The sequence below is a fragment of the Ambystoma mexicanum genome, chromosome 9 (genome assembly GCF_040938575.1).
Source record: "Ambystoma mexicanum isolate Mex_15411 chromosome 9, UKY_AmexF1_1, whole genome shotgun sequence".
Lineage (NCBI taxonomy): Eukaryota > Metazoa > Chordata > Amphibia > Caudata > Ambystomatidae > Ambystoma > Ambystoma mexicanum.
Window position 1 is genome coordinate 712,695,636 of NC_090931.1, and position 26,920 is coordinate 712,722,555.

The 26,920-nt window shown below is 50.8% G+C and overlaps 1 protein-coding gene across 6 annotated transcripts in view; it reads left to right on the forward strand.

The window, feature by feature from the left end:
- Window positions 1–26,920, forward strand: part of PIKFYVE (phosphoinositide kinase, FYVE-type zinc finger containing) — a 1,728,392-nt gene that overhangs the window by 1,125,095 nt on the left and 576,377 nt on the right. For all 6 annotated transcript variants that reach the window (XM_069615606.1, XM_069615608.1, XM_069615605.1 and 3 more), the window contains one exon: window positions 15,456–15,516. In XM_069615606.1, the coding sequence (XP_069471707.1) occupies window positions 15,456–15,516 (61 nt within the window). The remainder of the gene's footprint in view (window positions 1–15,455; window positions 15,517–26,920) is intronic.

Consider the following 26,920-nt stretch of genomic DNA (forward strand, 5'->3'; position numbering starts at 1 on the left):
TCTTTACTGGAGTCCAGGCTGGTAGCGCGGAAGCAGGACTCTCCCTCGCTCCGGCTTATCAGCGTCAATACACTGTGTACCGTTGACATCTGCTGCAGCACACTTGCGCTATTGTCCTCAGCCTTACAATTCTTTCAGCTGAGGGTTTGCAGGGTTCTGTCAAAGGGCAAGATCGTGGCTCTTCTTGTCAGCCTCTCGATATTCGCCGCCTTTACCCTCCTCTTGAACTTCCAGGTCTGAATAGCTGTCTCGTCGTGCAGTCTGCCTTGCTTGTACTGTGCTCTCTTGCTCCACCTTTTATCCCCGTTGGGAAGGGAAAGGGCCGTCGGGTGTGTGTGATTCTCGTCAATAGCCTGACTTTGCCTGACCCTTGCATTGGGACATGTCAGGTAAACTGCTCTGGTGTTAGTCTGTTGTGCGAAAGAGTTCATGTGGGAAAGGCGCTGGGGCAGTGTTTTTTAATGTCCTACGGAAGAGGATGGGGAAAACGTGTTGAAGGAAGGGGGATTCCGCATCCCACCCGTCTGTTTCCTACTCCTACTCCCACTCCCTGAGGACCCCCATTCCGTTGATCCTCGCTCACTGGTCCACACCCAGGAACTGGATCCATTAGTGATGGCCGTGTCCTGGCCACCTAAATGGCAGATCCCCGACACCTTCATGTTTCTCACACACACCCGGTGGAGGAAATACAGCAGTGTGCTGGCCCGGGAGGCACTCCTGGAGGGAGAGACTGCGGCGATCGTTTCGGCCTGGCTTGCGCCCGCCATTTTGGATGTGCCGCAGGAGTGCCGGGGAGAGCAGAGCCCTGCTGTGGCAAAGGAGGAGGCAGAAATAGGAGGAGGCAGATACGGGTGTTGCAGGGCCGCTGGATGCGTCTCGAGGCCAGTTTCCCCGTGCCCGTGATAGTGGGCGAGGAGGAGCACTGGTGTTAAACTGCTACTGCAGGCAGAGAATGGAGGCTCGCCAGGCTAGGGAGAACAGTGCGCGGCTGGATGTGCAGGGTGATCCCAGTCCGCACACAGGGAACCAAAGCCCGTCCACCTCTCCTTCTGGGGTATCAGGGGGCCGGAGTCGAGCAGAGCCATTGGGAGGCAGCATTTTCAGTGGCAACTGCATTCTGGAAGCGACAGGGGCACAGTAATTGCCTTGGATCAGCACACTGCTGTCTCTGGGTCCCTGAGCTGCTAACAGGACTTATTAAGCACACATTGCGTTGGACAGCAGCAATAAGGAAGGGCATGAGTGGGACCTTTTCTTTTACATCAGCTAGAGCACTGTGAGATCAACCTGCTGGGACCATCTGGAGTCAATGCAAATAACATGTTCCCAGGGTAACTGAGATCACCTTGGAGATCAGTAACATCCTACCACTTTGAGGGTTGTTGGGCCGCTTCCTTTTCTGATTTAATCTTTTCAACAGAAGAAATACTGGAACTATTCTTAAAAGCACTAACAAAGCAGAAGGTCACAAGGGATACAGAGTGATCCATTGATATCAGCGCAGGTGAGAAACAGGACAGGAGAGCCCCCGGAAACCTGCACTGGGCAGCGGGTGGGGGGGAAGCCTGGCAGAGGGCGCAGAGAACAGAACAGTGCCACGCCCCCATTAGCAGTAGCCCTGGGAGTGCCCTAAGAGAGTCTTAGGAAAGAGGCGGACAGAATTACTGTGTGCCAGCGGAGGAGGACCAGCCTCCAAATTGGGGTGATCTGGTGGAAAGGGTTGTATGAGTTAGAGGGAATCCCCCAGTGCCCTCGGTGGAAGTGGGGGATGCAACGGTAAGCCGCCCCCTCCCCCCCCCCGGAGGCCAGGCAAGTCAGAAGGGGGCTAATTTCCTCCCAGGCAGGGCACGAAGAAGAGGGCAAGAGACTGGTCCGGTGTGAGGTCACCATGGTGAGGGGGCAACAGACGATGGACCACTTTGTTGGGCAGAAGGGGCCACAGGGCCCTGGCAGGGGGCAGCAACACCTGAGGTGGCTGGGATAGGGGAGGATCCCCGACCCTGACGGTTTGATGGAGGCTATACAGGATTCCCGCACCTCACTGGAGAACAAGGTGCAATCTGGTGGGGTGGAGGTCTCCTGTTGAGGGGGGGCAATCCGAAACATTAGCGACAGTTACTGAGGTGGAGCAGATTTGGGGTCAACAGAGGGCACATTGGCAGTGCTGGAAATGCAAGTTAATGGCCCTGTTTGTAGCAACTAAGACCCTTGAGGACAGAGCAGAGGACAAGGAGGGTTGATCGAGAGGTTGCAATATACGAATATTGTAGGTGTCTGAGGGGGAAAAAGGACACTGTACTGAGCTCTTTGTGGAAAAGTTTATCATGGTCACACTGGCAATTAAAGGGCTATGCAAATGGTTCTCCATCAAGCGTGCCCATAGGGTCCCTGGCAGGAGACCCCTGGTGGGGCCCCGGCGGGGCACCGCCAGGGCAATAATAGCCAAAGTCTTCAAATTCAAAGGAGGTCCTCATGCATAGTCGGGGGAGGGGCCTGGATCCTTCTGTTCCCTGACTTCACACAGGAGGTCCAGAAACAATGGAAGTTGTATGAGACAGTCGAGAGAGGACTGCAGGAGATGCAGCTTAAATGCATGATGTTCTATCCTGCTAGACTAAAGGTTTTGGACCAGGGCAAGGGAGGTGTGGGACTGGCTTGAGGCAAGGAGGGGGTCTGGCAGACAGGAGGAGAGAGGGGCTGGCCACATGGCACGATGGTGGGGGAAACAAGGGAGGGTCGTGGCCAACTTTGATGGCACTCTGTCCTTGAAGGAGGCGGCGCAGGAGCCCAAATGCTTTTAGGATAGGAAGTGTGGGAAGAGGGGCAAAGGGGGGGAGGGAGGTTTTGGGTCAGGGGAATCAAGGGCACCCGGAGCACTCTGGATCATAGCGACACCACTGTAAGAGAATATCAGAAGTGGATGGTAGAGGGAGGAGAACAAGTCATGGGGGTTTTCCGGAGGTCGTTGGCGGTTCAAGGATACAAGGAAGGTGGGATGGGGAGACAGTAATGAAATAAATGTCTTGTAACATGAATGGGCTGGGGGATAAAAGGAGGGGCAGTGTTTCAGTTTTTAAAGAGGCACAGCCTGGGGGTGGTTATGCTACAAGAAATGCATTTACAAGGGAACAACTGCAAACTGAAGTTTTTTTGCGGAGGAGTCTATACCCTATGGTCTTCCATGTAGGCTATTCGAAGGGATTGAGAAGAGTGGCCTGACGGTCAGATGAGAAACAACAAGGGTGGTGGCAGACGAGGGTGGGGGCATTATTTATGTGTCACGGGTAAGATAGATACAGAGAGGTCACCCTGGTCAATATATATGCGTCGCCTCCGGGAAAGGAGGAATTAATGAGAAAAGTAAGGGAGCAGATTTTGGAGGCAGAGGCCGAGGTGTTGGTGATTGGGGGCGAACTTCAATGACACAATGTGTAATGAGGAGAACCGGCACACCATGGTGACGGTGCATAGCGGCAGGGCCACAAAGTTGCAGGAATCAGCTGGAGTGCTAGAGCTGACGGACGTCTGGAGGAACAAATACCGGGGAGGGAGGAGAATTTCCTTCATTTCAGGGGCCCATGGATTTCTGTCACGCATTGACTATTTCTTTACAACCGAGGAATGGGTTTGCAGGGTCAAGATGGTGGAGTACCTGCTGAGGGGGCTTTCAAACCCCTCCCCGCTAGTAATGGAGTGGAGAATGGGCAATGAAAGGCAGCAAGGTGTGTGGTGGCTTAATGCCTACCATCTGCTGGAGCTAGGGCTGGGGGTGGCCCTGGGCGAGGCCACAGAGAGCTACTTTGCAGATAATATGGGGTCGGTTGAGAACACAGGGACTCTGTGGGAGTCGTACAAGGCAGTGATTAGGGGCACGGTTGGGAGAGGGAGGGAGCGAGGGTGCTGGAGGTAGTGGAGGACAAGGTTAGTGAACTCGAGCAGAAGAAACTCAGGAGGAAGGTGTGAGAAACCTGACAGTGTCTCACCCGCTAGTCCCCGAGATCTGTTGTCCAGGTGGCCAGGACACGGCCATTGCTATTGGATCCAGTTCCTTGGGGTGGACCAGTGGGGGAGGCTCACCTGGATGGGGGGTCTTCGGGGAGTGGTAGTAGGACACTTTAACACCTTGTCTCATCTTACCCCGTAGGATACTTAGATCCCCACCCCCTTTCCCGACACAAACACTTTCTTACACTGTGAAAGGCAACGGACTAACACCAGCCATTTACCTGATGTCCCAACACAAGGGTCAGGCAGAGTCAGACAATTGACGATAACTACACACACCTGACAGCTCTTTCCCTTCTCCACAGGGATAAAAGGCAGAGCACAACGGGATACATCCCCCAAAAAATCAGATAAAAAAAAAAAAATAAGGCAGAGTACAAGAGCACACTTTGAGCAAGGCCAAATGCACAGGGAAGCAGCTATTCCAGGACGGCAGTTCAAACGGAGAAGAAAGGTGGCGAAACCTGAAAGGCCGACAAGGAGGGAATTGCCCTTTCCAACCCAGACCCGCAAAGCCTCTGTGAAAGGAATCATAAGACCGGGAACGACAGCTGGCGTTTGGTGTGACAGATGTAAACGGTGCATGGAACCCTCCCGCACTGATAGGCAATGTGGGGAGACGCGCTTGTTAAGGTGGTACCGTCCTTGACTCCAGCGGCAAGAAATGCCAAAGAGTTCAGCACAGCCAGTGAGTCCTAGAGAGATGATAGTAAAACGGACTGTGTTAAGCCAAAGGTTGCAAATGGCAACAATTTATGAGCTCAGATCTTGTGAACAAAGAACTTGTGTGTGTTTGAACTATTGAAGAAAGTCCAGTGAAGGACCAGCTGCAGGGTGGTCAGGTGCCACGTGGGCACTCATTTGAAGGACTGTGGCTGGTCCCCTTTGTTGAAATTACAAATACCAGAAGACCCTAGGAGAGGCCGGCGTGAGGTGTCAGAGTGGTCATACAAGAGTTGAGTCAAACCCCTTGTACAATCGACAAGTCTCTGACATGTGGTAAAGAGGAAAGCTAAGGGAAGTGAGTCCCACATTGTGATAAACCAAAGTGAATTGTGTATTTGGCAGATGTGAACCCGACTAAGGGATGTGCCTGCGAATCGGGTGAAGCATAATACACCCGTGAACATTGTGTCGACAAGAGTGGGCCCGACCGAGGCTTGTCCACAGTGAATGATTATTTTAAAAGACATTGGGCCTCATCACGAGTTGGGCGCTAATAGCCCTACTGCCAAACCCCCCTCGGCACTATTAGCGCCGGATCACGGCTTTGGCGGAAGGGTTATTGCCCATTCCCCATTGGGCCCATTCGGGAATTCCTCATTCCCCATTGGGCCCAATGGGGAAAATCTGCAATTTTGCCGCGGATTTCCCCCCAGCTCAGAGCTGGGGGGAAATCCACCAAAGCCATGATCTGGCGGACCCTTAAATGCGGCGGTAATAGCGCTACCGTCGCATTTAAGGGTTACCGCCAGACTCGTGATGAGGCCCATTGAGACTCTTGAATGTTACAAACTGCTGATACTTTGAATAAAAGGCCATAGTGAACCCGACTGAGGGAGGCCCACGTTGCAAGTCGGATCAGAGACAGCAAGGGGGATCCATGGGCGAAAAACCAATCGCCTAAAGTAAAAGATTGCCAAAGGAACTTTTGTTTATTTAGTGTTTATGATCCAACAGGCCTTCTAAGGCAAGAGCCTTTGCAGAAAAGAGACTTGGCCCAGAAGGTACTGGTTTTGTTGAATGGAACTGTAACCTCATGCTTGAGAGACCCAGGCGTCTGCTGTGCTCAGGAGTCCTGTGCTAAAAACATGAGGAAAGGAGTCTCCAGCTATACCATCCTGACTTCTCATTTTGTGAATACTTCTTTATGTTCTTGTGAACATTATCCCACACAATTTTGTAACATAGAGGTAAGGATTGGCAATAGTAATCTTTTTAGTAGAATTTCTTTTTATTTGACTAGACTCCACTTGGCCTGTATTTTTATTATTATTAGATTTAGATTAGGCGTTTTTCTCACCCATGATACAGTTTAATAAACACCCTTGAACTGTGATCACTTGTGTCTGTCTTTACTGTTGCCACCATGAGTTACTTACAGATGATACAGAGTGATTGAGTGGGCAGCTGAGGAGGGCGCAGGACAAGCTGCAGACTCTGGCCTTGGACGAGGCAAAACATGCGAGTTGGCCGATGAGGGGCAGTGTGTATGAACAGGGGGATAAATGCAGGAAAATGCTAGCGTGGATCGCTAGGCAGAGGGAACAGGATAGGTGGGTTGCTGCAGTAAGGGATGGCCAGGGGTTCCTCATGGTGGAGGACCAAGAGATTGAGGATGCTTTTGCTGAGTTCTATGCTGCGCTTTACTATGCAGAATTGCAGGGGGGGGGGCAGGTTACGTGCTATTTGGAGCCTATCCTGTGAGGAGGATTACGGAGGTACAGAGGGAGTCCCTGGAGGAGTAGTTGTAAACTGCAGAAATAGAAAGGGGAATAGTGCAGTTGAAAACAGGGAAAACCTTGGGGCCTAACGGTCTGCCCACACAATTGTGGAAAGCTCTGGAGGAAAAAGTGAGCGGTCACATGCTCAATATTCTTCAAGAGAGTATAGAGGTGGATCAGCTGCCCACAAGTTTGCAGGCCTCCACAATCACAGTAATTCACAAGAGCGGGGAGGATGGGGAACAGTGGGGCTCATATCGCTCAATTTCACTGCTCAACACGGAGGTCAGAAATCTTGGCAAAGGCATAGGCGAACAGGCTGATAGGGGTACTTCCACAGCTGGTACATCGGGACCAGTATGGCTTTATGCCGGGTAGGACGACGCGGCTCAACCTGCAATGGCTGTTTAACATAGTCACCTTGCTGGGGAGCGAGCAAGAAGGCAATACTGTCACACTATTCCTACAAGGCCTTTTACCCTGTGGAGTGGCGTTTCCTATGGGCGGTTTTGCGTAAACTGGGATTTGGGCTGCGCTTCATATCCTGGGTCAAGCTGCTGTATGGCTCCTCGCTGGCGAGGGTACAGTGAATGGTAGGCTTTCGGCCCCCTTTGCCTTGGGCCAGGGCACACGACAGGGATGACTTACTCTCCCCATTTTTATTTAAGCTGGTGATGGAGCCATTGACAGCGGCAGTGCGTACCAATAGTGTGTTGAGGCATAGAGGGACCAGAGGGTCGGGAGGACAGGATCTCACTCTATGCTGACGATCAACTGCTGTATGTCGGTGACCCCGAAGTGACAGTGTGCGGGGGCCTCGGGGCATCAGCACAACTGTTCAAATATCGTGGGGTGGTTGTAACGCGATCCAGCAGACGTCTAATGGCTGAGCTGGCAGCCAGTGCTGAAAGGTTTCCTGACGGATGTGGAAAGGTGGGAAAATCTTCTGTTCTCTCTGTGGGCTATTCAAGATGATACCCTTCCCATAATTCCTTTATATACTGCAGGCCTCACCGTACAAAATTCCAACAGGTGAATTTGACATGGTGAGATGTCTCAATATCAGATTGAGGCGCCTGCTGTGGGGCTCGGGGACCCCAAGGTTAGCACTGGATACGCTACAAAAATCACTGTGGGAATGGTGTGTGAACCTCCCCAACTTACAGAGATACTTCTGGGCGATCCAATTGGTGACTGCAAACAAATGGTTCCTCCTGGAGGAGGGGGGTCCAGCGGTCGACTGGGAGTGGGAGAGGGGGACTAAGGAGGAATGGGACTTTGATCATATTTTATATGGGGGGAAATTTACCAAGGACTTCCCGCAGCAGGGAAAACTGGTGGACACAGTATGGTGTATTCTAATGGGCAAAACACTAGACTATAACAAGGTGGCACTAGACCAACTACTGTGGGCAAACAGGCTATTTCCGGAGATGAAGGAGGTGCAGGGTAGGAGGAGATGGGGCGGGGGGTGGTACGGGCTAAGGCTGGTGGGCGATGTGTTGCAGCATGGGGCAGTGAAATTGCTCAAGGACTTGAGGAGGGGACACAGTGTGGCGCCCTGTATGCTTATGTGCAGATGCAACGTGCATTGGGGATGCATATACAGAGTGAGACAGAACTGCTGCAGGACTCTCCATTCTGGGTGGTGGTGGAAACACTGGAAAGAGGACTGATTTTGGTGATGTAGAAGTGGCTCACCAGCACCACATCTAAACCCCTGACAAAGCTAAGGACGCAATGGGAAAGGGTCTTGGGGGAATTGAAGGACAGGGACTGGGAAAATGCGCTCAGAGCGACGAAAGGGCTTGACAGTTGACTGCAAGCTGCGATCCATACACTACAAGATCCTGCAAACTGCAAAGGATGTTCTACAGTCCCCAAAGGCTGGTAGTATGGGCTGGAGAGGGAGCCAGGTGTGCCCAGAGTGTAAGGCAGAGGTGGGGACATTTATACACGTGATTTGGTAATGTCCCGTAATTGGGGGGCAGGTGGGAGGCAGGAGGTGATAGATGTGTTTCTATATGCTGGTCGGCGAGGAGTTGAATTTAGAAGCCAAGTTGTGTTGTTGAGGGTATGGGGGATAGAGCATTAACAGCAAATGAGAGGTGCCTAGTAGAACTGGGATTGGCATTTGTGAAGAGGTGCACCGCAATGAGGTGAGGAGGAGGGGGGAAGGGCTCTCACTGGGGATGTGGGAAGTACAGGAGTATGGGGCTGGAGAAACTAGTGTACAAGAATAGGGACTGTCCACTAAAGCATGACAAGGTGTGGGGAAAAGGGAAACAGAGAGACCAGGACAGTTGACTGGGGGGAGGGCATAAAGTGGAGAGTGATGGCCGTGACATGGGAGGGGGCGCTGAGGGGGTATGGTAGAAAGAGGCAGGGGGTTCAGGGGAGGGAGTTTTGGGGATGGGGTAGTTTCAGGGGCAAGGGGGGAATGTTAAGGGGGAGGCATGGACCGTTGAACAGGATGAGGGCAGTGATGCAATGCTTGTTATGGTCTGTGGTTGTTCTGGTTTGTTTGTTTCTTATTATGTGTTAAACAAAATAAAGATGAGATATTAAAAAGAAAGCATGCTAGAGAGGTAAATCAAAGTTAAGTAACTATCCCTACAGCAATCATCTACACATGTATTTACACAAAGTCTGTGATCTCACCAGAGCTCACCAACACTTTACACCAATGAATAGTAAAACTGTTTAACACTAGAAAAACTAACTCTAGGCGGTAAAGTCAGATAGCACAATGAAATATATGCCCTGCCTTATAAGTATAAGGCCCCTAGCACTTAAGGTAATTAAGACTAGTGCTTCAGAAAGAGTCAAAGTCCCTGGTAAGTAACCTGTTGGAAGGAGATGAAGTCTTTAAAATGAATGACAAGTAGTGGCAAAGCCAACAGAAAGGTAACTCTCTCAGGAATAGGTAAGTCAAGTAGATTCCTTCAGATTTCAACCGTCTCCAAACTGTTGGGATCATGCCTTGAAACACTTGTGTAAAGGCGCGTTACAAATGCCATATCCTAGCTCGTGGTTTCTCTCGAGAAAATTGCTCTTCATATTCTACACATGCTTTCGTTGTTCTGTGTGTTTCCAGGCCCATCATGTCATCAGTGGGCCCGAAGAAATCGTTGTTCTGGCCGTGTGAGACCTGCTGCCTCAAAAACGTCTACGAAGGGGATGGGCATGCAGACTGTCTGTATTGCGTGTATCCCAATCATTCCGCGGACAACTGTGAGATTTGTCAAGGCTTCTTCCAGAAGACACTAAAGGACTGCAACAGGCGGTTGATTTGCTGGCTGAATGAGGGGGCTTACCCGGGTTCGGAATTGGTTTGGCCCGCGGGGGCAAGTCCTCTTCTGCAGCAGAGAAGGTGTTGTCTTCACACCCCAGGGCGAGGTCGGCGGAACCCCCCTCTGAGAAGCAGCACACGGCAGTGCCGGCGTACTTCTTCAGGCCGTGAGTCTTCCAAGCATCAATCCAGCTCCACGTCCAAGCGGTCCACTTTGCCGGAGAAGGCCAGGCCGGTGGCGGCCTTGATTCCATCGCCGAGGGATTAGTCTACGGATTTCCCTCCGTCGACAGTGGTGGTGCTGCCATCTATTAATTTGTCGGCCATTGTGAAGACTGCACCATCGTTGGCCGGGCTGGATAACTCGTTGACGACCACGGTGGCAGGTGTGCAGCCGTTGACTTCGGAGGAGCTGTATCAGTCTGGGTCTGGCTTTGGGCCTTTGCTCCCGTTGCAGATTCTTCAGCAAGACCCCAGCACGTATAACTTGGACTGGAGTCCGGAGAAGAAGACTCATCCATTTTTCGATCCGTCAGCATTGGATCTGCAGCTGGCAGGGCCGTCCACGTCGGGAGGCCTAGGGGCTGTCCCACTTCTGTATCCATTGGTGAATCCACACTTATTGAAGTCCATGCAGGTGCTGAACATGCTGCAGTCGCTTTTGGGTCAGTTGGTTACCCGGCTCCCAGTACCTCCGAGCCCTGTGGGTCCCGTGGAGCAGGATGTGAAGGTTGTGCCGCGACAGGAGGGTGTGGGTACCCCTCGCCAGAACCTCGCGCGGAAGTCGCCTACGGTTCGGCCGCCGGTGCCACCTGCGGTAGGTTTCACCCCTCCCCGGGGCAATCCTGAAGAAGGGGAGCTGCTGGATTCTGATAGTGTTCCATGCGACACTCTGTCGACGTCGTCGCCCAGGCGGCCGGATACCTGGGATACTGACCCAGAAGTGGATCCACCAAGTAGCCCTGCTCAGCCATCTCCGCCGGATGATGTTGGCGCCTTTCATGCAATGATGGCAAAGGCTTGTCAAGATTTTAACCTTACTCCTCAAGAGGAGCGAAAGGACTGTTTTTTATTTGATCACATGGGGAAGAGGCAGAAGGCAGTCTTTTCTATGCCCATTTTGGACCACGTGTGGCAGAAAGGTCAGTTCTTGGAGCCTGCGGTCAAAAGCTTCTTGGAGAAAAAGTTAAAAGCGCCGGAGTCTTCACCCAAGTGCCTCATGTCGCAACCCACTCCGGAGTCTGTGGTGTCGGCGCCGGCTGGTGGGAAGGCACGTAGTCAGCACAAGGATGCTTTCGGCAAGAAGGTGCTTACAGTGGGGGCTACAACGGTTAAGGCGGCCAACTCGTTGGCCATTATGGCTCGCTTTGACAGGGAGATGTGCAACCGGTTGGCTGCACTCTTGGATCATCTGCCTGAACGACAACGGAAGGAGGCAATGCTGCTGGTTCGAGAGGGAGAGGAAGCCTCCAACCACAGGATTAATATTGCAGCGGACCTGGCAGAATCCGGGTTCAAACAGCTGAACAATGGTGGTGTTCTCCAGAGGCAGGCCTGTCTGCGCTGTACCGATTTTCGGCCTGAGGTGCAGCACAAAGTGGTGGACATGCCATGTCAGCAGCTGTTTGTGGGATAAAATTTACAAGGCATTGAAAGGGTTGAAGGAGGACTCTGATACGGCAAGATCACTGGGAACACTGCGTAGTAGCTGCTCTTTTCGCCCCTTTTGTGCATTTCGGAGAGGCTCTGGGAATGCCAGATTTGCCGGCTCCTGTGATAAGGGCTACGGCCGCCCCAGTTATTCTTCCCAAGGGTTCCGACGCTCTTTCCAGTCCCCGGAGAGCAACACAGACTTTCAAGCGCAGCGGAGGAGGGGTCCTGCAGCCTCTTTTAGTAGAGGCTGGCAGTCCAAGCCTTAGCAATGACTGCCATATAGGCAGTCAACTAGGGGGCAGAGTGGTGCAACATGTCGACGAGTGGCATTTAATTACGATGGACAGATAGGTGCTGGATGCTGTACAATACAGCCACTCAGAATTTCGGCATCCGCAACTTCCTATTCCACGAGTGAATGTGTTGTAGCCTCATCTACCAATCTTTCAGCAAACAGTGCATCTTATGTTGGAAAAAGGGGCGATAGAACTGGTCCTGTTGGCGGAACAAGGACAGGGGGTGTACTCCCGGTATTTTGTGATCAAAAAGCCAAATCGAAAGTGGTGCCCTATTCTGGACCTTCGGCCATTGAACAAGAATCTGCAATGTCAGAAGATCAAGATTCTTAACTTTGCAGGACGTCATACGCTCTGTCCAGCCAGGAGAATTCTTGGTGTTGTTGGATCTAGAAGACACTTATTTCCACATCATGATGCTTCTCAAAAAGTTCCTGCGGTTAGTGGTTGGCGACGATCATTTCCAGTTTCGGGTTCTCCCTTTTGGCCTCAAGTCGGCTCCCAGGTCGTTAACCAAGTGCCTGGCTCCGGTGGCTGCCTTCCTCCGCAGCGAGGGGCATCATGTTTATCCATACCTGGACGACTGGTTGGTCAGAGTAACTACTCCGCAAAGGACGTTGGAGTCTCTCCATGCATCAATGCTCCTGTTACAGTGCCTGTGGTTTGCAGTCAACTTCGCAAAATCTTGTCTGATGCCATCCAGGGACTTGGTTTTCCTCAGGGCCCAGTTTCACACGCAGCTCAATCTGGTGAAGCCATCTGTTGATAGAATTCAGAAGCTGATCTCCAGGGCGGCCTCGTGGGGGACGGGACCATCGGTCACGGTCCGGGGTTACATGTCTCTTCTCAGATCAATGGCGTCCTGCATCCCACTCATCCCGAATTGTCGACTGTTTGAGGCCAGTGCAGGAGTTTCTCGCCTCCAGCTGGTAACGGAGCCTCGGTTCCTGGTACGACAAAATTATCTCCTGGGCGCTGGTGGAGGCCCTGCAGTGGTGGACTCGCTCCGACAACATTGTGAGGGGCATGCCCCTGGGGGAGCCAGACTTTCAGTACACGATCGTGATGGACGTCTCGCAGGTGGACCTGGGGGCGCACCTCGACAAGTTTCACGTTCAGGGCCTATGGTCCCATAAGGAGGCGTTGTTACACATCAACATTCTGAGTTGAAAGCAGTGCACTGGGTTCTGAAGTCTTTTCTGCCTCTCATTCAGGGTACAGTGTTTCGAATTTTGGCAGACAACACCACCACAATGTTTTATCTGCGCAAGTCCCCCTCTGGACTTGCTAGCCAACCCAGAAGACAAGCTATGCCCTCTCTTTGCCAGCATGGTGGCTCATCCAGACTTCAGGGGGACGCGTTCTCGTTCCCACAGACGGGCCTGTTCGCGTACGCATTTTCTCTGTTTCCTCTGATCCGAAGAACGATCCAGATGGTGCGCTAGGTCCAGTGCAGGGTGATTTTGGTGGCCCCATTCTGGCCCAGGAAGACTTGGTTCTCGGATCTGCTTCACCTCAGGGTGGACGACTCGCTTCATCTGGGGTCAGAGCCGGATATGCTATTGCAGGACGACGGAAAGGTGTGGAATCACGACCCGGCATCCCTCAGTCTGGCAGCGTGGCTCCTGACCACTCCGAATTTGGACATCTAAGGATCTCACAGGATTGCCGTCAGATCTTGGCTGCGGCAAGGGTGCAATCTACCAACGTGTCTTACAGTCGACAGTGCAATAGCTTCTCTGCCTGGTGCGCGGAGCAACCGGACTTGCAGCCATTAAAGGTATCACCAGCTCAGCTTCCACTGTATCCTCTGCTGCTGGCGAGGGGGGGGGGGGGCTGGCGTCTTTGATCAAGGTGCATTTGGCTGCCATCTCCCGGTTCACGAGACGGCGCAACTCTACGCCTCTGTTCAGTGACAGGTTGGTCAAACACTTCCTCAAAGGCCTTTTTAGGACATTTCCCCCTGAGAAGAGGTTTGCTCTGCTATGAAGTCTCAATGTGGTACTCTCAGCTCTCATGAAGCCACCGTTTGAACCCATGTCGACAGCGATGATGAAGTTCCTCAAATGGAAAGTCACTTTTCTGTTGGCTATTACATCTGCCAGGAGGATTTCTGAATTTCAGGCTCTGGTCATCGACCCGCCGTATCTGCGATTCATGAGGGACAAGGTTCTCCTGTCTACTAATCCTCACTTTATCCCTAAAGTGCAGCCAGAGTTTCACAAGAACTCTATGATAGCCTTGCCCTTGTTTTTCGCTAAGGCTACCACTCCGGCGGAAAAAGCACTGCATTTCTTGGACGTCAAGAGGGCGTTGAATATTTATCTCGACTGAACTCAAGTCTTTAGGACGTCTAGGCAGCTGTTTGTGGCTTTTGGCCCGTCCAACAGTGGGCAGGCTATTTCTAAGCAAAGACTTTCCAGTTGGGTATCCTCTATGATTTCCTTTTGCCACGGGAAGGCTGGCAAGCCTTTGCGGGCCACTCCTAAGGCCTGTTCTACAAGAACCACAGCGTTGTTCGTGGCACTGTGGGTGGGTATACCGCTCAGTGACATTTGCCAAACAGCATCTTGGCCGGTGCCGCATACCTACTACTGTCTGGGGCAACAACATGCAGAGGATGTGCAGGTGGGACGTGCTGTGCTCTGACGCCTGTCCCAATAAGGTAGGCCCTGCAGCTTCCAGAGTTTGGTTTGTTCTAATGGTGTTTGTTTATCATGCCTATTGTTGGATGGTTTTCATTGGGTTTTGTTTGCCTGTTATGCACCACCAGGTTATCCTACTGCTATGTAATCTATTCACAGCGTGTGAATCCATGAACGATCCAATGCTGGAAAAGGGAGTAGTTTCTTACCTGTAACTCCATTTCTGCAGCGTTGGTATCTTTCATGAATTCACATGCGCCCACCGACCGCCCCTTCAGGCAAACATTGGTTCGCGTTTCCTCTACTTTGGGAGGTTAAAATCTGAAGGGAAGCCGCGGGTGCAGAGCTGTTTATACTAGACGTTCTATTGGTGCAGCCTAAAGCACCCAAAAAGACATTGATAGAACACTCAGTGTCGAGGTTCTCCATAGGAAAATGCTATATTAAAGTTACTGAGGTTTTCCCAGCCTTACGACCGGAAATATTCACAGCATGTCAATCCATGAAAGATGCCAATGCTGGAGAAATGGAGTTACAGGTAAGAAACTACTCCCTTCTTCTGTGGTAGACCCTCAGTCCCTGCCTGCAATTCTGTGTTACAGCTAATACCAAAAAGTCAATTTGCCAATGCAAAAGCATGCAATTGGACAAAACCTTTTGTGAAGATTACCCTCTATCTTTGGACATCATCAAAGCAAAGCAAAGTCAGAATCTGCATGTATTAAAAGTTGTGCTGATGGTTTTTTTTATACTTCTGACAATGAGTGTGTACTTGGGCATCATCCGATTACAAGATGCTACGCATATGAAATGCTCCACATATTTGTATGCTGATTTTAGGGGTTTTATGTATCTGCATTTTCTTTTGCAATTCTGGTAATTTATTATGTGTAGGACTTTGTAACTGGATGTTTTCTATGTGCACATTCATTGTTATTCAGTTGTATAATCACAGGCTTAATTTAGTTCCAATGCATCTTACTTATGCAGGCATCAACGTACCAAATGCTCATCATCGTGGGCAAGCACTTCCACTTTGAAGTACTTTAGCAATGATGCCTGTCTTTTTCTGATGGCGTGTTTGTGATTAATTATTTTCCTTTACTTTCTTTTGCAGAGTAGTGCAATGGATTCCTCTCCACGCAATCACTCTCCAGCTCAACAGAATGGCGAGAAAGGTACTTAGAATACATATATTTTCCACCTAAGACAGATACCTTTTGATTGATTTAATACTGTGGCAGATGTGTTGCCTTTTGGCTGCATTTTATGGTACGTGAAGTTGTATGTGGTGACAGAATTGTGCTTGAGATCTTAGATCTGGAAGTCTGTCATTATTTTCATGCTATACGTGATATACCTTATATTCGAAATGCTTTGGTGTTGCAGTGGCTAGATCACATTTTTGGGACAGAGGTAACCAGTTCCATTCTGGTCCAGGTGCCTAGATATCAATTTGCTTAAGTGGGCTTTTGTTCTGTGACTTTTAGGAAATAAGTCAATGCTTTGTATCCACTTGACTAAAAAATAGTCATCAACAGGGAGCCAAGTGATTCACTGAGACTGATGTCGGAACACTTCCCCTCTAGATAAGTTAAATGCATTTTGTGATTAATGGATCGCTGTTCAGGAGTCAAATATATTTGCTGCCACTGATTTTGAGAATGAGTATTCTAGTACGCCACTGCACCATGGCCTTTTTGCACCTGGTGTCCTACGGCCCTAGACCCTGCCAATGCCAGGCCTTCAGGGGTGCTCTTACTGTGATGGTGGCAGCAGCACGGGACAGGAGAGTGGGCAGGGTCCTATCGGCCTCATGTACTTTGTGGCTGGGGGTGCTCGGGGACTCACAGGTGGGTGAAGACAGGCCATGTCAGAGCTTGATATGTCTTTTTTTGGATGTCTGTTATTTCCACCTTAATTACATGGAGGAGGTCTGGTCACACAAGGACCATTCCAACATGCAAAAACAGAAATGCTTCTTCAAGTTCCAGGTAGCAAACGACAAAAGGCCAGAGCTTATGGATGCAGGGTGCTGCAAAGCTGCACATCTTCCACGTCGTGATCCTTCTTTCACTCAGTTCACCGCCCCAAGTTTGGATCCCTTTGTTGCTTTTCCATGTTGTAACCTCTTATGAATGATTTAACTTTTTGCTCCTTTCCCCTCCATAAGACATCAGGGAATTTCTACTTTTTGCTATTGTTTTGAACCTTCCCTGACCTTTGGATGTAAGGGAAGCCTTTTGGGTCCAGTTGGCTTGCTTAGCTCATCTGTTTTGAGGAGGCCTAATCAGTCTTCCCCATGGATATCATTGTAGGAGAATTCTGTTCTCCATTGTAAAGTTCTTTGTTTATTTTACCTGCACACATCACCCTATGTGAAGTGCGAAGCGGACACTGTGTGTCCCTGTAACTTTGCTTTGAGCAACTTTCTGGTTACTTTCTTGATATGTCGAGGATGGGCTGGTGGCAGTGGATACTTTTATAGTGTATTCTTTATTATATAGTCTGTGCACTTTGGCATTTTACTGCTTAATGGCAGCTAGAATACCATATACTCTAGAACAGCCGAGCCAAGAGATTTTTGCCTGTCCTTTGGCCATCTTGTCTTTTGACATTCTTCCTGCCATGGAGTGGGTGAATATTCCATATATGGTAAGCCCTTTTCTGGGGAAGGCTCCTGCTTTCGCTGGCAAAGTGACCGTCTCTGTATGCGCCTGGATGTTGAGGGCTGCTGAGTCTGTCTGGACCAGCCCACATCCCTGCCTGGTGTCTGTTACTGGGAAGATGCAGTGGACAAAGGCCGTCCAGTATTGGCCCGCCCCTGCCAGTTTGAATGGTTGATGTGCATGGGGGCAACTCCAGCCCCAGACACTGGACAAAAAGAGGACTCCTGCAGCTGTTTGCCAGATCATTGATTGTAGCATTGAAGAAGAGCAGGCCACTGTTGACACATAACTCCTTGTTGGAATAAGCCAGCGGCCCTTTCTTCACTTGTCTGTCAAAGCTCTGTCTCTGTGCAGATCACCTGAAGCCCTTCATCGGTGCTTCAAGCCCTGGGCCTGTGGGAACAAGCAGTTTTGAGTTGAGTCTTTGGATTCGGCCGATACTCAGTTTATGCAACAAGAAGCATTTCCCTGAAGTTGCAGCACTCCACCGTGAAGAAGGGGCTTGTAGGACCAGCTTCTTTGTTCTCGCCTATAGGGTAGTATTCTGCCATTTGTCTTCAAGTGGCCATAACTGCTAGCCACCTGCATCGAGTACTGGGAGATTTCTGTGGTCGTTGCCTGAGTGGTGGTCCCAAAGTGTGTGTATTCTGAGTGTTCAGTTAGCCAAAATCAAGTGCCTCTGAGCTATCCTCCCATCCTAAATTCTAAGGTTTTGTATGGTGTTGCCAAATTCTTTATTTTAAACCTATTAGTTCTCAAAGTCTTGACTGCATACCTGGTGTGGTAATTCTTTTTTCTCTTCCTTTACTACACTTGAGTGCATTGAAACTTATTTTTTTACTTTGTTAAAAAGTGAAGTGTTAGTGCTCTTAGCAGAACAGACCAATGTGAATTTGTGTATGTTAGTAAATCATGTTTTAGTGTGTTACTTACATGTGATATTTAATTAGGAGTTGTCTAAGGCCTAAATAAATAACTGTATTTTTATACATAATTCCTAACCTGGAAGCGTGTTTCACACTAACTTGAAATAAGTCTAACCGGGTTCACTCCTGCAACAAGTCTTGCTGACCCTGATTTTCATTTCACACACAGTTGTCGAAAAACTAGTAGTACTGAGAATATGTTCAAGTAATAAAGAGGTACATGTGTATAATAAGGATGTGTAAGAGGAATAGAAGTATATCTTCATGCAACAAGAAAAGTTTGATTTATGTAATGGAACTAATATAAGCAACAAGCTCGAACTGCAATCTTTTATCAGTCAAATGTGTACTCTTTTCAAAAGCCTCCTGCAGCAAGGCTTATATATTTTCACAGAACAATTCCTCACTAGGTTTCAGAGCAGTTACTTGCTGCAAACATTTGTTTTGATGTTTAAATCTGTTTAGTCACTTACTCCTCTGCATTTTTCTTTTTTTTAATGTAACTTTATTTGCAGTTAGTGCGATGAAGAGCAGTTGATACAATTCCAGTAATACAGCACATAAATCACTGAAAAGTTTAACATTTTCCAGTAACTTTTAAAAGAAACTGATCCCCTCCACGACTCCCCCTCTCTCTCTCTCGAGGCACACAAGGATGGGGACCGTCATATCATGAATTGCTCGCATTGCTGCGTTGACTAGTCTGACAGTTGGGGCTTGCTTTCAATCTCATCAGCGGGGACCCTCTCTGCAAGGCCGTTTCACAAACATTCCCCCTCCCCAAGAGGCCCAATCCCTCTCCAACGTTCACCCCTCAGTACATTTACAAGGGTTTTTTTTTAAATGTCTTTATTGGCCTTTCAATCAACATTACTAACAACCCACAACAACCCCCCTGGCCGCCCTCCAGCCCCCCGGTACAAACATGAAGGTCTCAAGCCATATTCAAAACAGGCCATTCTAGAAGAGAGAAAGAAGGGGAGGGGAAGGAGAAAAAAGAAAGAGAAAAAGCCCCCCCCCACTCTTACCAGATTTCGGCCAACATGGCATAACAACCATCAGTACAGGCGACAGATCCAATGTCCTGCAGATCCCACCCCCCAGGCGACCAAAGCAAGGTATAACATCCGCGTATTCTTAATATCACAAGGCAACGTGCCCTCACCGCCCTATCCGCCCTGGCCCTATAACGGGGCTCCAGATAGTAGGTGAGCATTTCCCCATTATACAGACTGAAGTGGCCCCACCTGTGACGAAGGGGGCTCCAAGCCCCTACCACTTGATCGCCTAAGGAGATATAGTGTATATGCGTCCCACATATGTCTATCACCCCAGCATTTCCCCTTCATTGCGCCCCATCTAGTCTCCATATCATTGCAGTACAATATGTCCCCAGACCATTGGGCAATTGTCGGGCTTCGCTTCTTTCCCCACCCTATGGCCACACGCCGTTTGGCTAGGATAAAAAGGAGGCCTATCAACTTCCTAGTCTCTTTAGGAACTTGTTTGGTATACCCCAGGAGGGCCATAACAGGATCCAGCATGAGCTGTTGTCCCACAATATCACCGATCGTCACAAACACCTGCCCCCCAAAAACCCTCCAAATCCCGGCACTCCCATGCCACATGAAGAAAACCTGCCTGCTCATGTCCGCATCTGATACAAGCCCCCGATCTGTGTGGGAAGTAAGTCTTTAACTGAGCCGGGGTATAGTAACACTGATGCAAAAACTTGAAGTGTACCAGTTTGAAATTTGTATTGACTGCCCCCTTCCCGGTCATCCCACAGCAGTAATTCCATGCATCAGCCGGTAGCTCCCTACCCAGCGACCTCTCCCATAGTTCCCGAGACGACGCCACAGCACCAAGTCTGCTCTGCAATGCCATTGCATATAATTCGGAGAGTACTCGCCGCCCCAAGCCCCCCCCCTAATCCTCTTATCAAGCATCATAGCTACCGAGGGAGGTTTGGGAAAGGACGGAAATAGCTGCTGTAACATCGCCCTCAGTCTGTGATATAAAAACACATCCAGTGCTGAAAGGGCTCCCCTTTCCCTCTACTGAGCAATGGAGATAAACCTGCCACTCGGGGAACATGTCCCCAAATTTAGCAACGCCCCACCTTTTCACCATTGCCACATACCGTGCCTCGCTAGTCAGGGGAACCCCAGGAATAAATATTGTCGGGAGTTCTGGCGAATAAAGGACGCCACCCTTGGGCGCACACTCCAAAAGGGACCAAGCCTTGCATGTCAGTTCTACCAAGTTTCGGGCGTCCGCAAACAACTCGGACTGGTCAGGATAACCGACCGCAACAGCGCTGGTGATGCAATCAATCTCTCCATCTCTACGTGCCTATGCTCGGCCGCCATCCCATACCAATACCGAAGGAAGCTGGCTTGTGCCACCGTATAGTATAGTTCAAAGTCTGGCAATGCCAGACCCCCTTCTCAAACTGGTGCTGTGAGTTTATCCCAGGAAACCCAGGCCTTTTTACCAGCCCAAATGAACTTCATCACCAGCGAGCGGAGGTCCCAGAAGTATTTTTGGGCACCTATATAGGGCTATTGAGAAACACATATAAAAGCTTAGGCAAAACTGACATCTTGACCACAGAGATCCTGCCATGTAGATTGAGAGGAAGCGAATCCCATCTCATCATTGCTAGCTTGACCGATTCGAGCGCCACCCCATAGTTGCAGCGATACACCACCTTCTCCTCCCTAGCTATCGTAATCCCTAGGTAACGGGTATTGATTAGGTCCCACTGAAACCCAACTGGAATATAACTGACTTGCTAGTAATAACTTTAAGCCCTGAGAGTACTCCAAATTGTTGAATATCTAACATAATCGGATCCAGGTTAACTTCAGGACGGCGAATAAACAGGACCATATCGTCCGCATACAGCTAAATCACAACCTTGTGAGTATGCAGCTGGACCCCATGGTGCAAACAAAGCTCCCTAACCCCCTCGGCCCAGGGCTCTATCGCCAGAGCAAACAGTAGGAGAGACAGTGGACAGCCCTGGCGCGTCCCCCGTTCAAGCAAAATTAACCCGGTGGTCAGCCCATTCATCCTCACTCTGGCCACCGGGGATGTATACAGTAATTTCACCAAGGAGATAAAGGACTCACCCAGGCCCATCCTATGCAAAACTGTGAATAGAAATGACCATTCGATGGAATCAAATGCCTTGGTGGCATCTAATAAGACTGCCACTACTGGGTCGTCCCTCGGCAGTGCCTCCATTAGACCGAACATCCTCCTCAAACTGAACGAGGTCGACCGCCCAGGTATAAATCCCACCTGATCTGCCCTCACTATGATTGGCATCAGCAGCGCCAGTCTAGCCGCTAGGATTTTGGCCAGGATCTTATTATCCAAGTTGATAAGAGATATCGGTCTATACGAGGAGCAGTTGCCCCCCGCCTTTCCCGGTTTTAACAATACAACCACTACTGCCTCCCTAAGAGAGGCCGGCAACTGACCCACGGTTACCGCCTCATGATACACTCGCAGTAGATAAGGCGCCACCTTGTCGGCATAACATTTGTAAAATTCGGCAGTGAAGCCGTCCGGGACCGGGGACTTCCCATATGGTAACAACTTAATGGCCCCCACCACCTCTTCCAGTGACACTGGCCTGTTCAACCACTCCCTTTGCTCCTCCGAGCACCAATATAACCCCACCTGGTCAAGGAAGGCCTCAATGTCGGCTTGTGCAGCCTGAAGTTGGGACAAGTACAAATGCCTATAAAATTCCTGGAACTCATGAACAATCCCCTCATCATCAAAGTGATCTACCCCGCCCTCATCTGTGATCAGTGTTACCCTGGCTGATCATCCTAGTAGCTCTAACGAGCGACCTCCCTGAGGCGTGGCCCTCTCCATACCTCCTACAGGCCACTTGTCCCACAGATACTTCACCTCCCGTTGAGCGAGGACATGGAATTCCTGTAATTTCTGCATGATGCGTCCTTGCTGGGCTTTTGACGGAACCAGGGCCTCCTCCTGTAAGGCCGTCAACTCCCCCTCCACAGCCGCCAAATCCCTCCGTATCGTCTGCACGATTCCCAGTTCTTTAGCTATGCACTCTCCCCTTATCACGCATTTAAATCCATCCCACAAGATACCAGCGGATGTTACCGATCCGTCATTAACCTCAAAATACCTGTCTGTAGCCCTCGCCAGTTCCTCCCTGAAACCCACATCTGTGAGCTCATCACTTTTGAATCTCCACGGAAGCCTACCCTCCTCCCGGCCCCCCAACCGAATAGATGGCAGAACAGGTGCATGATCCGAAAGGGTGCAGGCCAGAATATCGACCCCCTCAGTCCGGTCCATAACCACATGAGACACCAGGAAGTAGTCCCGCCGAGCAGCCGAACCATGTGGCACAGAGAAGTGTGTGAATTGGTTCACCCCCGAATTTCTCACCCTCCAAATATCCTCCATCCACCACACAGCTAGCATGCCCGAAATTCTCGCAGAGCACTTACTACTTGAGCGTGACGAGTTGCCCACCCGATCACAGGCCGGGTCCAGAACCATGTTAAAATCCCCAGCCCACACAATTTCCCCTTCAGGAAGTCCCCCCAGCTGTTTGTCCACCCAATCTAAGGATTCCATTGTGTCTTGGTTAGGACCATAGTAGCAGATTAACATGTAGAGCTTCCCCTGAATAGTCCCCTGCACCACCAGACCCGTGCCCTCTTGATCCTTCAAGACCTTTGCCAGTTTAAATCCCACCGAGCTATTCACCGTAATACATACACCCCTAGCGTAGGAGGAGTAGGAAGAAAAGTACCTTTGGCACCCCCAGCTTTTGCCAAATTTTGCCTCAGTGGCCGCCGTCAAGTGGGTTTCCTGGAGGAAGGCCACCCCCACCCAATGCCATCTGTATTGCTCTCCTAGAGTGCACGGACAGTCATAAATCAACAGTGCAATTACGGAGCCAATACTTTGAATGCAGGAAGACGCAATAACTTGCAACCACACACTCTTAAAAAATAATGAGCACTTATACGGCTATTTATTCAAAGCTCCGAAGCAACCAGTGATAACATAGAAATAAATCACAGAAGAAACAAAGAATTCAAAAGAAAATACATCATCGTGAGCGTAACTGGATTCCTCATCTCGCCAGAAGCAGCTGGAAGACCCCGATAACAGGCAGGCCGAGAGCACAACAGCCCACAGGTATGCCGGACGAAAGCGTCCTCCTCTGGCTGAAGTCTCACCTGACCGCTCAGGGGTTCCGCATGTATGCACACGTCAAAAAAGGGTGGCGATTTCTCGAACCTTCTGGCAACGCACTTGCACATTGATGAGCAGCCGTTGGTTGCCAGCTGGGTCAACCGACAGTACCCTCAAGGAGCAAAGTGCCTCCCTCCTCTAAAAACAAGCGCCAAGAAAAACAGTTCCATAGCTCATAACAAGACATAATAAAGTTAGCTTTCCCAGCAGAAATGTCCTTGACTGCATACCAAGTTTGGAAAGCATATTTTCTTCAGCAGCGTGAATCTAACTCTCAGCAAAATGCGTGCAGCCTTTCACTGCAGCATGAAGTAAATATCCATCATGGCTCCGAGCGCTCCCAGAATGCACTGCGCACCAGCGCCATGTTTTAGCTCAAGCATAACACCATCTCAAGTACTGCAAAACCTTCCGGGCTTTAGGTTAGCTATTAAGGCCCCTGACGTTCCACGTCATAAATTTCAACGCCGCCATGAAGAGGTATCTTGATAGATATTGCCCAACCGCCTCCTATCAGTTCATAGAGCCACACCTTCCGCACCACTGGGACCTCCCCCCCCCCCCTCTACCCTCCCCATCACCAACAATCCCCAACATGCCGATGAGCACACCTTCCGTACCCCAAAACCTGTTGCCTGTACACCATGGAAAATCTCAAGCCTCCACCCCTCAAATCCCCAAGACCTCCCATCCCCCACCCCTACCAAAAACCCCTCCAACTTGTCGGTGCGTTCCCCTCCCACCCGACCACCCCCTTCCCCCGCCGGACTCCCTAACATTCCGGCAACACAGTATCCCTCAACATAGTCTCAACCAGCTTTCGCGCCGGGGGTAGTTTCATGCCCGACCCTCCAGCACACCTCTCCAAATATTTCGACTCCATTTCCGAAAATCGAACCCGGGCCTCAGGACAGCCTTCATATCTAGAAAACAAGTATTTCCCTTCCCCCCCATATCAAGCTTTGTTGTCGCTCCGCTGTCCGGATCCCCCCGGCAACATGTCGAAGAAGAATGCAGCTTCCTCCAGGGTCTGGAAAAAAGTGATCTGCCATTATGCTCCACCCGAAGCTTAGCTGGGTACAGCATCGCATACTTCATATTCCTGTCCCTCATCCACCTTATCAGAAAAATGAGGAAAAAACGTGATGATGTCTCCTTTGTAGGTAACAGTACCCTTCTCCCTCGCCTTCCGGAGCACGGCATCCCTATCCCGATAGTTCAGTAGGCGGGCAATCAGCGGTCTCGGCGAGGCTCCAGGAAATGCCTGCTCCCACTAGGGATTCTATGTGTTCTCTCCACCACACATACCAGAGAGAATCCCTCCAGGCCCAACGCCTCCTTCAGTACATCTTCAACCAAGGTCTCCATATCTTTCCGGTCTGCCGATTCTACCAGGCCAACAATTCTAATGTTATTCCTCCTCGACCTCGCTTCCAAGTCTTCCTGTTTTTCCCTGAGCTCCGTCAGAGCCTTCTGCACACCCACCATTGCTCCCGAAACCGAAGTCACCACGTCCTCCACACCGGATATCCATCCCTCTGCCTCATCCAGTCTTTCCCCATGCTTATCCAAGCGGATCTGCATATGGTCAACCTTGCAGGTCAAAGTGTCCAGTATTCCATCAAGAGATTGTATCCCGGATTGCAGCTGCGCAAACATGACCTTGATGTCCTGGAAAGCCGTGGAGGGGTCCCCGTCTGACTCCGAGGCACGCTGCTCAGATGCATCTGCCATTGCTCCGCTGTTCTTGGCCTGGGCAGGAATTTCAAAGTGCAGCTTGGACTGCTGCATACCTCCTTTCCCCGATTTCGACATGGTGGGGGGAGGAGGGAAAAAACGCACACACCGCGCAGCACTCCCGGACCAGGGGTCCCCCCCGCTGCACCGGCCCTCCTTCGTCCCCTTCTGCGCTCAGGTGGACTCTCACCACCTTCCCAGATGTTCAGTCCTGCCCACCCCAGAAGCGACAGCAATACAGTATCTCCTCAGCTGACAGGCATGATGTACGGGCACAGGAGTGCAGGATGACCAACAGATCCAGTCTCACCAGTCACGCCTCCAAACAGGGACCCCCCCGGGGCGCGCCACCAGCCCGGACTCCCCACACAGCAAGCCCCATTTCATGTCCGCCAGCCCGCTTACATCGGGCGCAATCTTCCACTGTCCACCAGAGCCCAGGGTGCCCCAAGTCCACAACGGCGCCCGGGCCTGAGGCGCTGGATCCTCCACAGGCCCGGCCGAGAAGCGCAAGCCGACCCCCCACTGGCAGCGCCCGCAAGTTCCTGGCGGCCGCGCCTCCCAACCTGCCGCCACTTCGTACACTCTGACCCTTTCCAGGGGGGCAACGCACCCAAAGGCGGACAAATGCGGATTGGGACGACCCCCCGGACTCACCGGAGATGCTCCTCTCCAACCATTGTTTCCTGCCCTCCAGGGCCACACCTTCGCCGAACCAGGATTGAGCGGAGCGCTCCACTGGGCAATCGCGCCAGTTCCTCCGTGCAGTGCCCCCTACTTCTCGGGCCAGCTCCCAAGCGACCCTCCACCTCAGGGCGCACCTCGGCCTCCAGCAACCGTGGATCGTGCCCCCGGCTCCTCCATCTTCCAGCCGGGGTTAGCACGTCCCGCCACCCGCAGGAGTCCTTCACCTCCTGTCCGCCCGCCACAGGCCACCCCTCCTCCAGTCCACGAGGCAATCCGCAGCCGTCCGCCATGCCCCCACTCTCCGCGCTCTCAGCTTCCAACAGCCGTCGATCACTCTCCCCCCGGTGGCTCAGCGGTACCGGGCACCGGTGCCTGTCAACAGATCTCCAAATGAAGGCTGGAGTCAGCAGGATACCATCCGGATGTTCGCGGGTGCTGGAGAGCTTCACAGACCAACGGCCATATTGGTCAGGCTCTCGAACGCCCCCTTACCCTGGAGCTATATTTGCCAAGGAAGGCGGAGCACTCTTCTTTCCTTCAGGGCTGCATGTCATGCACCAGGCCCGTAAGAAATTCCATATTGTATATTTCCCTGGCTTTCAGGGTCCACTGATGCTCACCTGGGAGCAGCTCTTTATCATCACACACGCGAGCATGCACGAGCGGCTAACAGCAAATGTACCATATGGGGCAGTTTCCTCCACCCTCCACCACGCACTTTAGTGCCAGTAGAGGGTCCAGACTTCGCTCAATTCCATCCAAACTCTTGATCCAACCAAGAACCTCATTTCAGAATCTTTGCACTTCCGCACATCCCCAACACTTAATCTGCCTTCTGGCTACACCCTCTCCAATATCTGGTATCAGTGGCGTAGCACAGAATTTGCAGGCCCAGCTGTGAGCCGTGCTGAGGGGCACCCCCTGAACCCCAGCTCGGAAACAAATCACAGGTCGTGTCATACTCTGGGCCGGCCTAGATTTCCACGCTTGCGCAATATGCACAAACATGCTGCTGCAGGGGTTCGCCGCACACTGCACTAGGAGAAAGATATCAATATTTGTTTTAATTCATGGTGCAGCACATTTTCTGAGAAAAATTGACTCAAAAGCTAAAGCATTGTAGGGTAACACTAATCCAAAAATACAATACATACAAGTCACCAACAGTGCTCAGGAACATTAATGTTCAAATTAAGTGAATGCTTTGCTATTAAAAATACCATGCCACAATGAAAGCATGTCCGACTGGCTGCACAATGTAGACCAGTCTAGGCACGTAATAACATATTACAGTAAAGCATGCC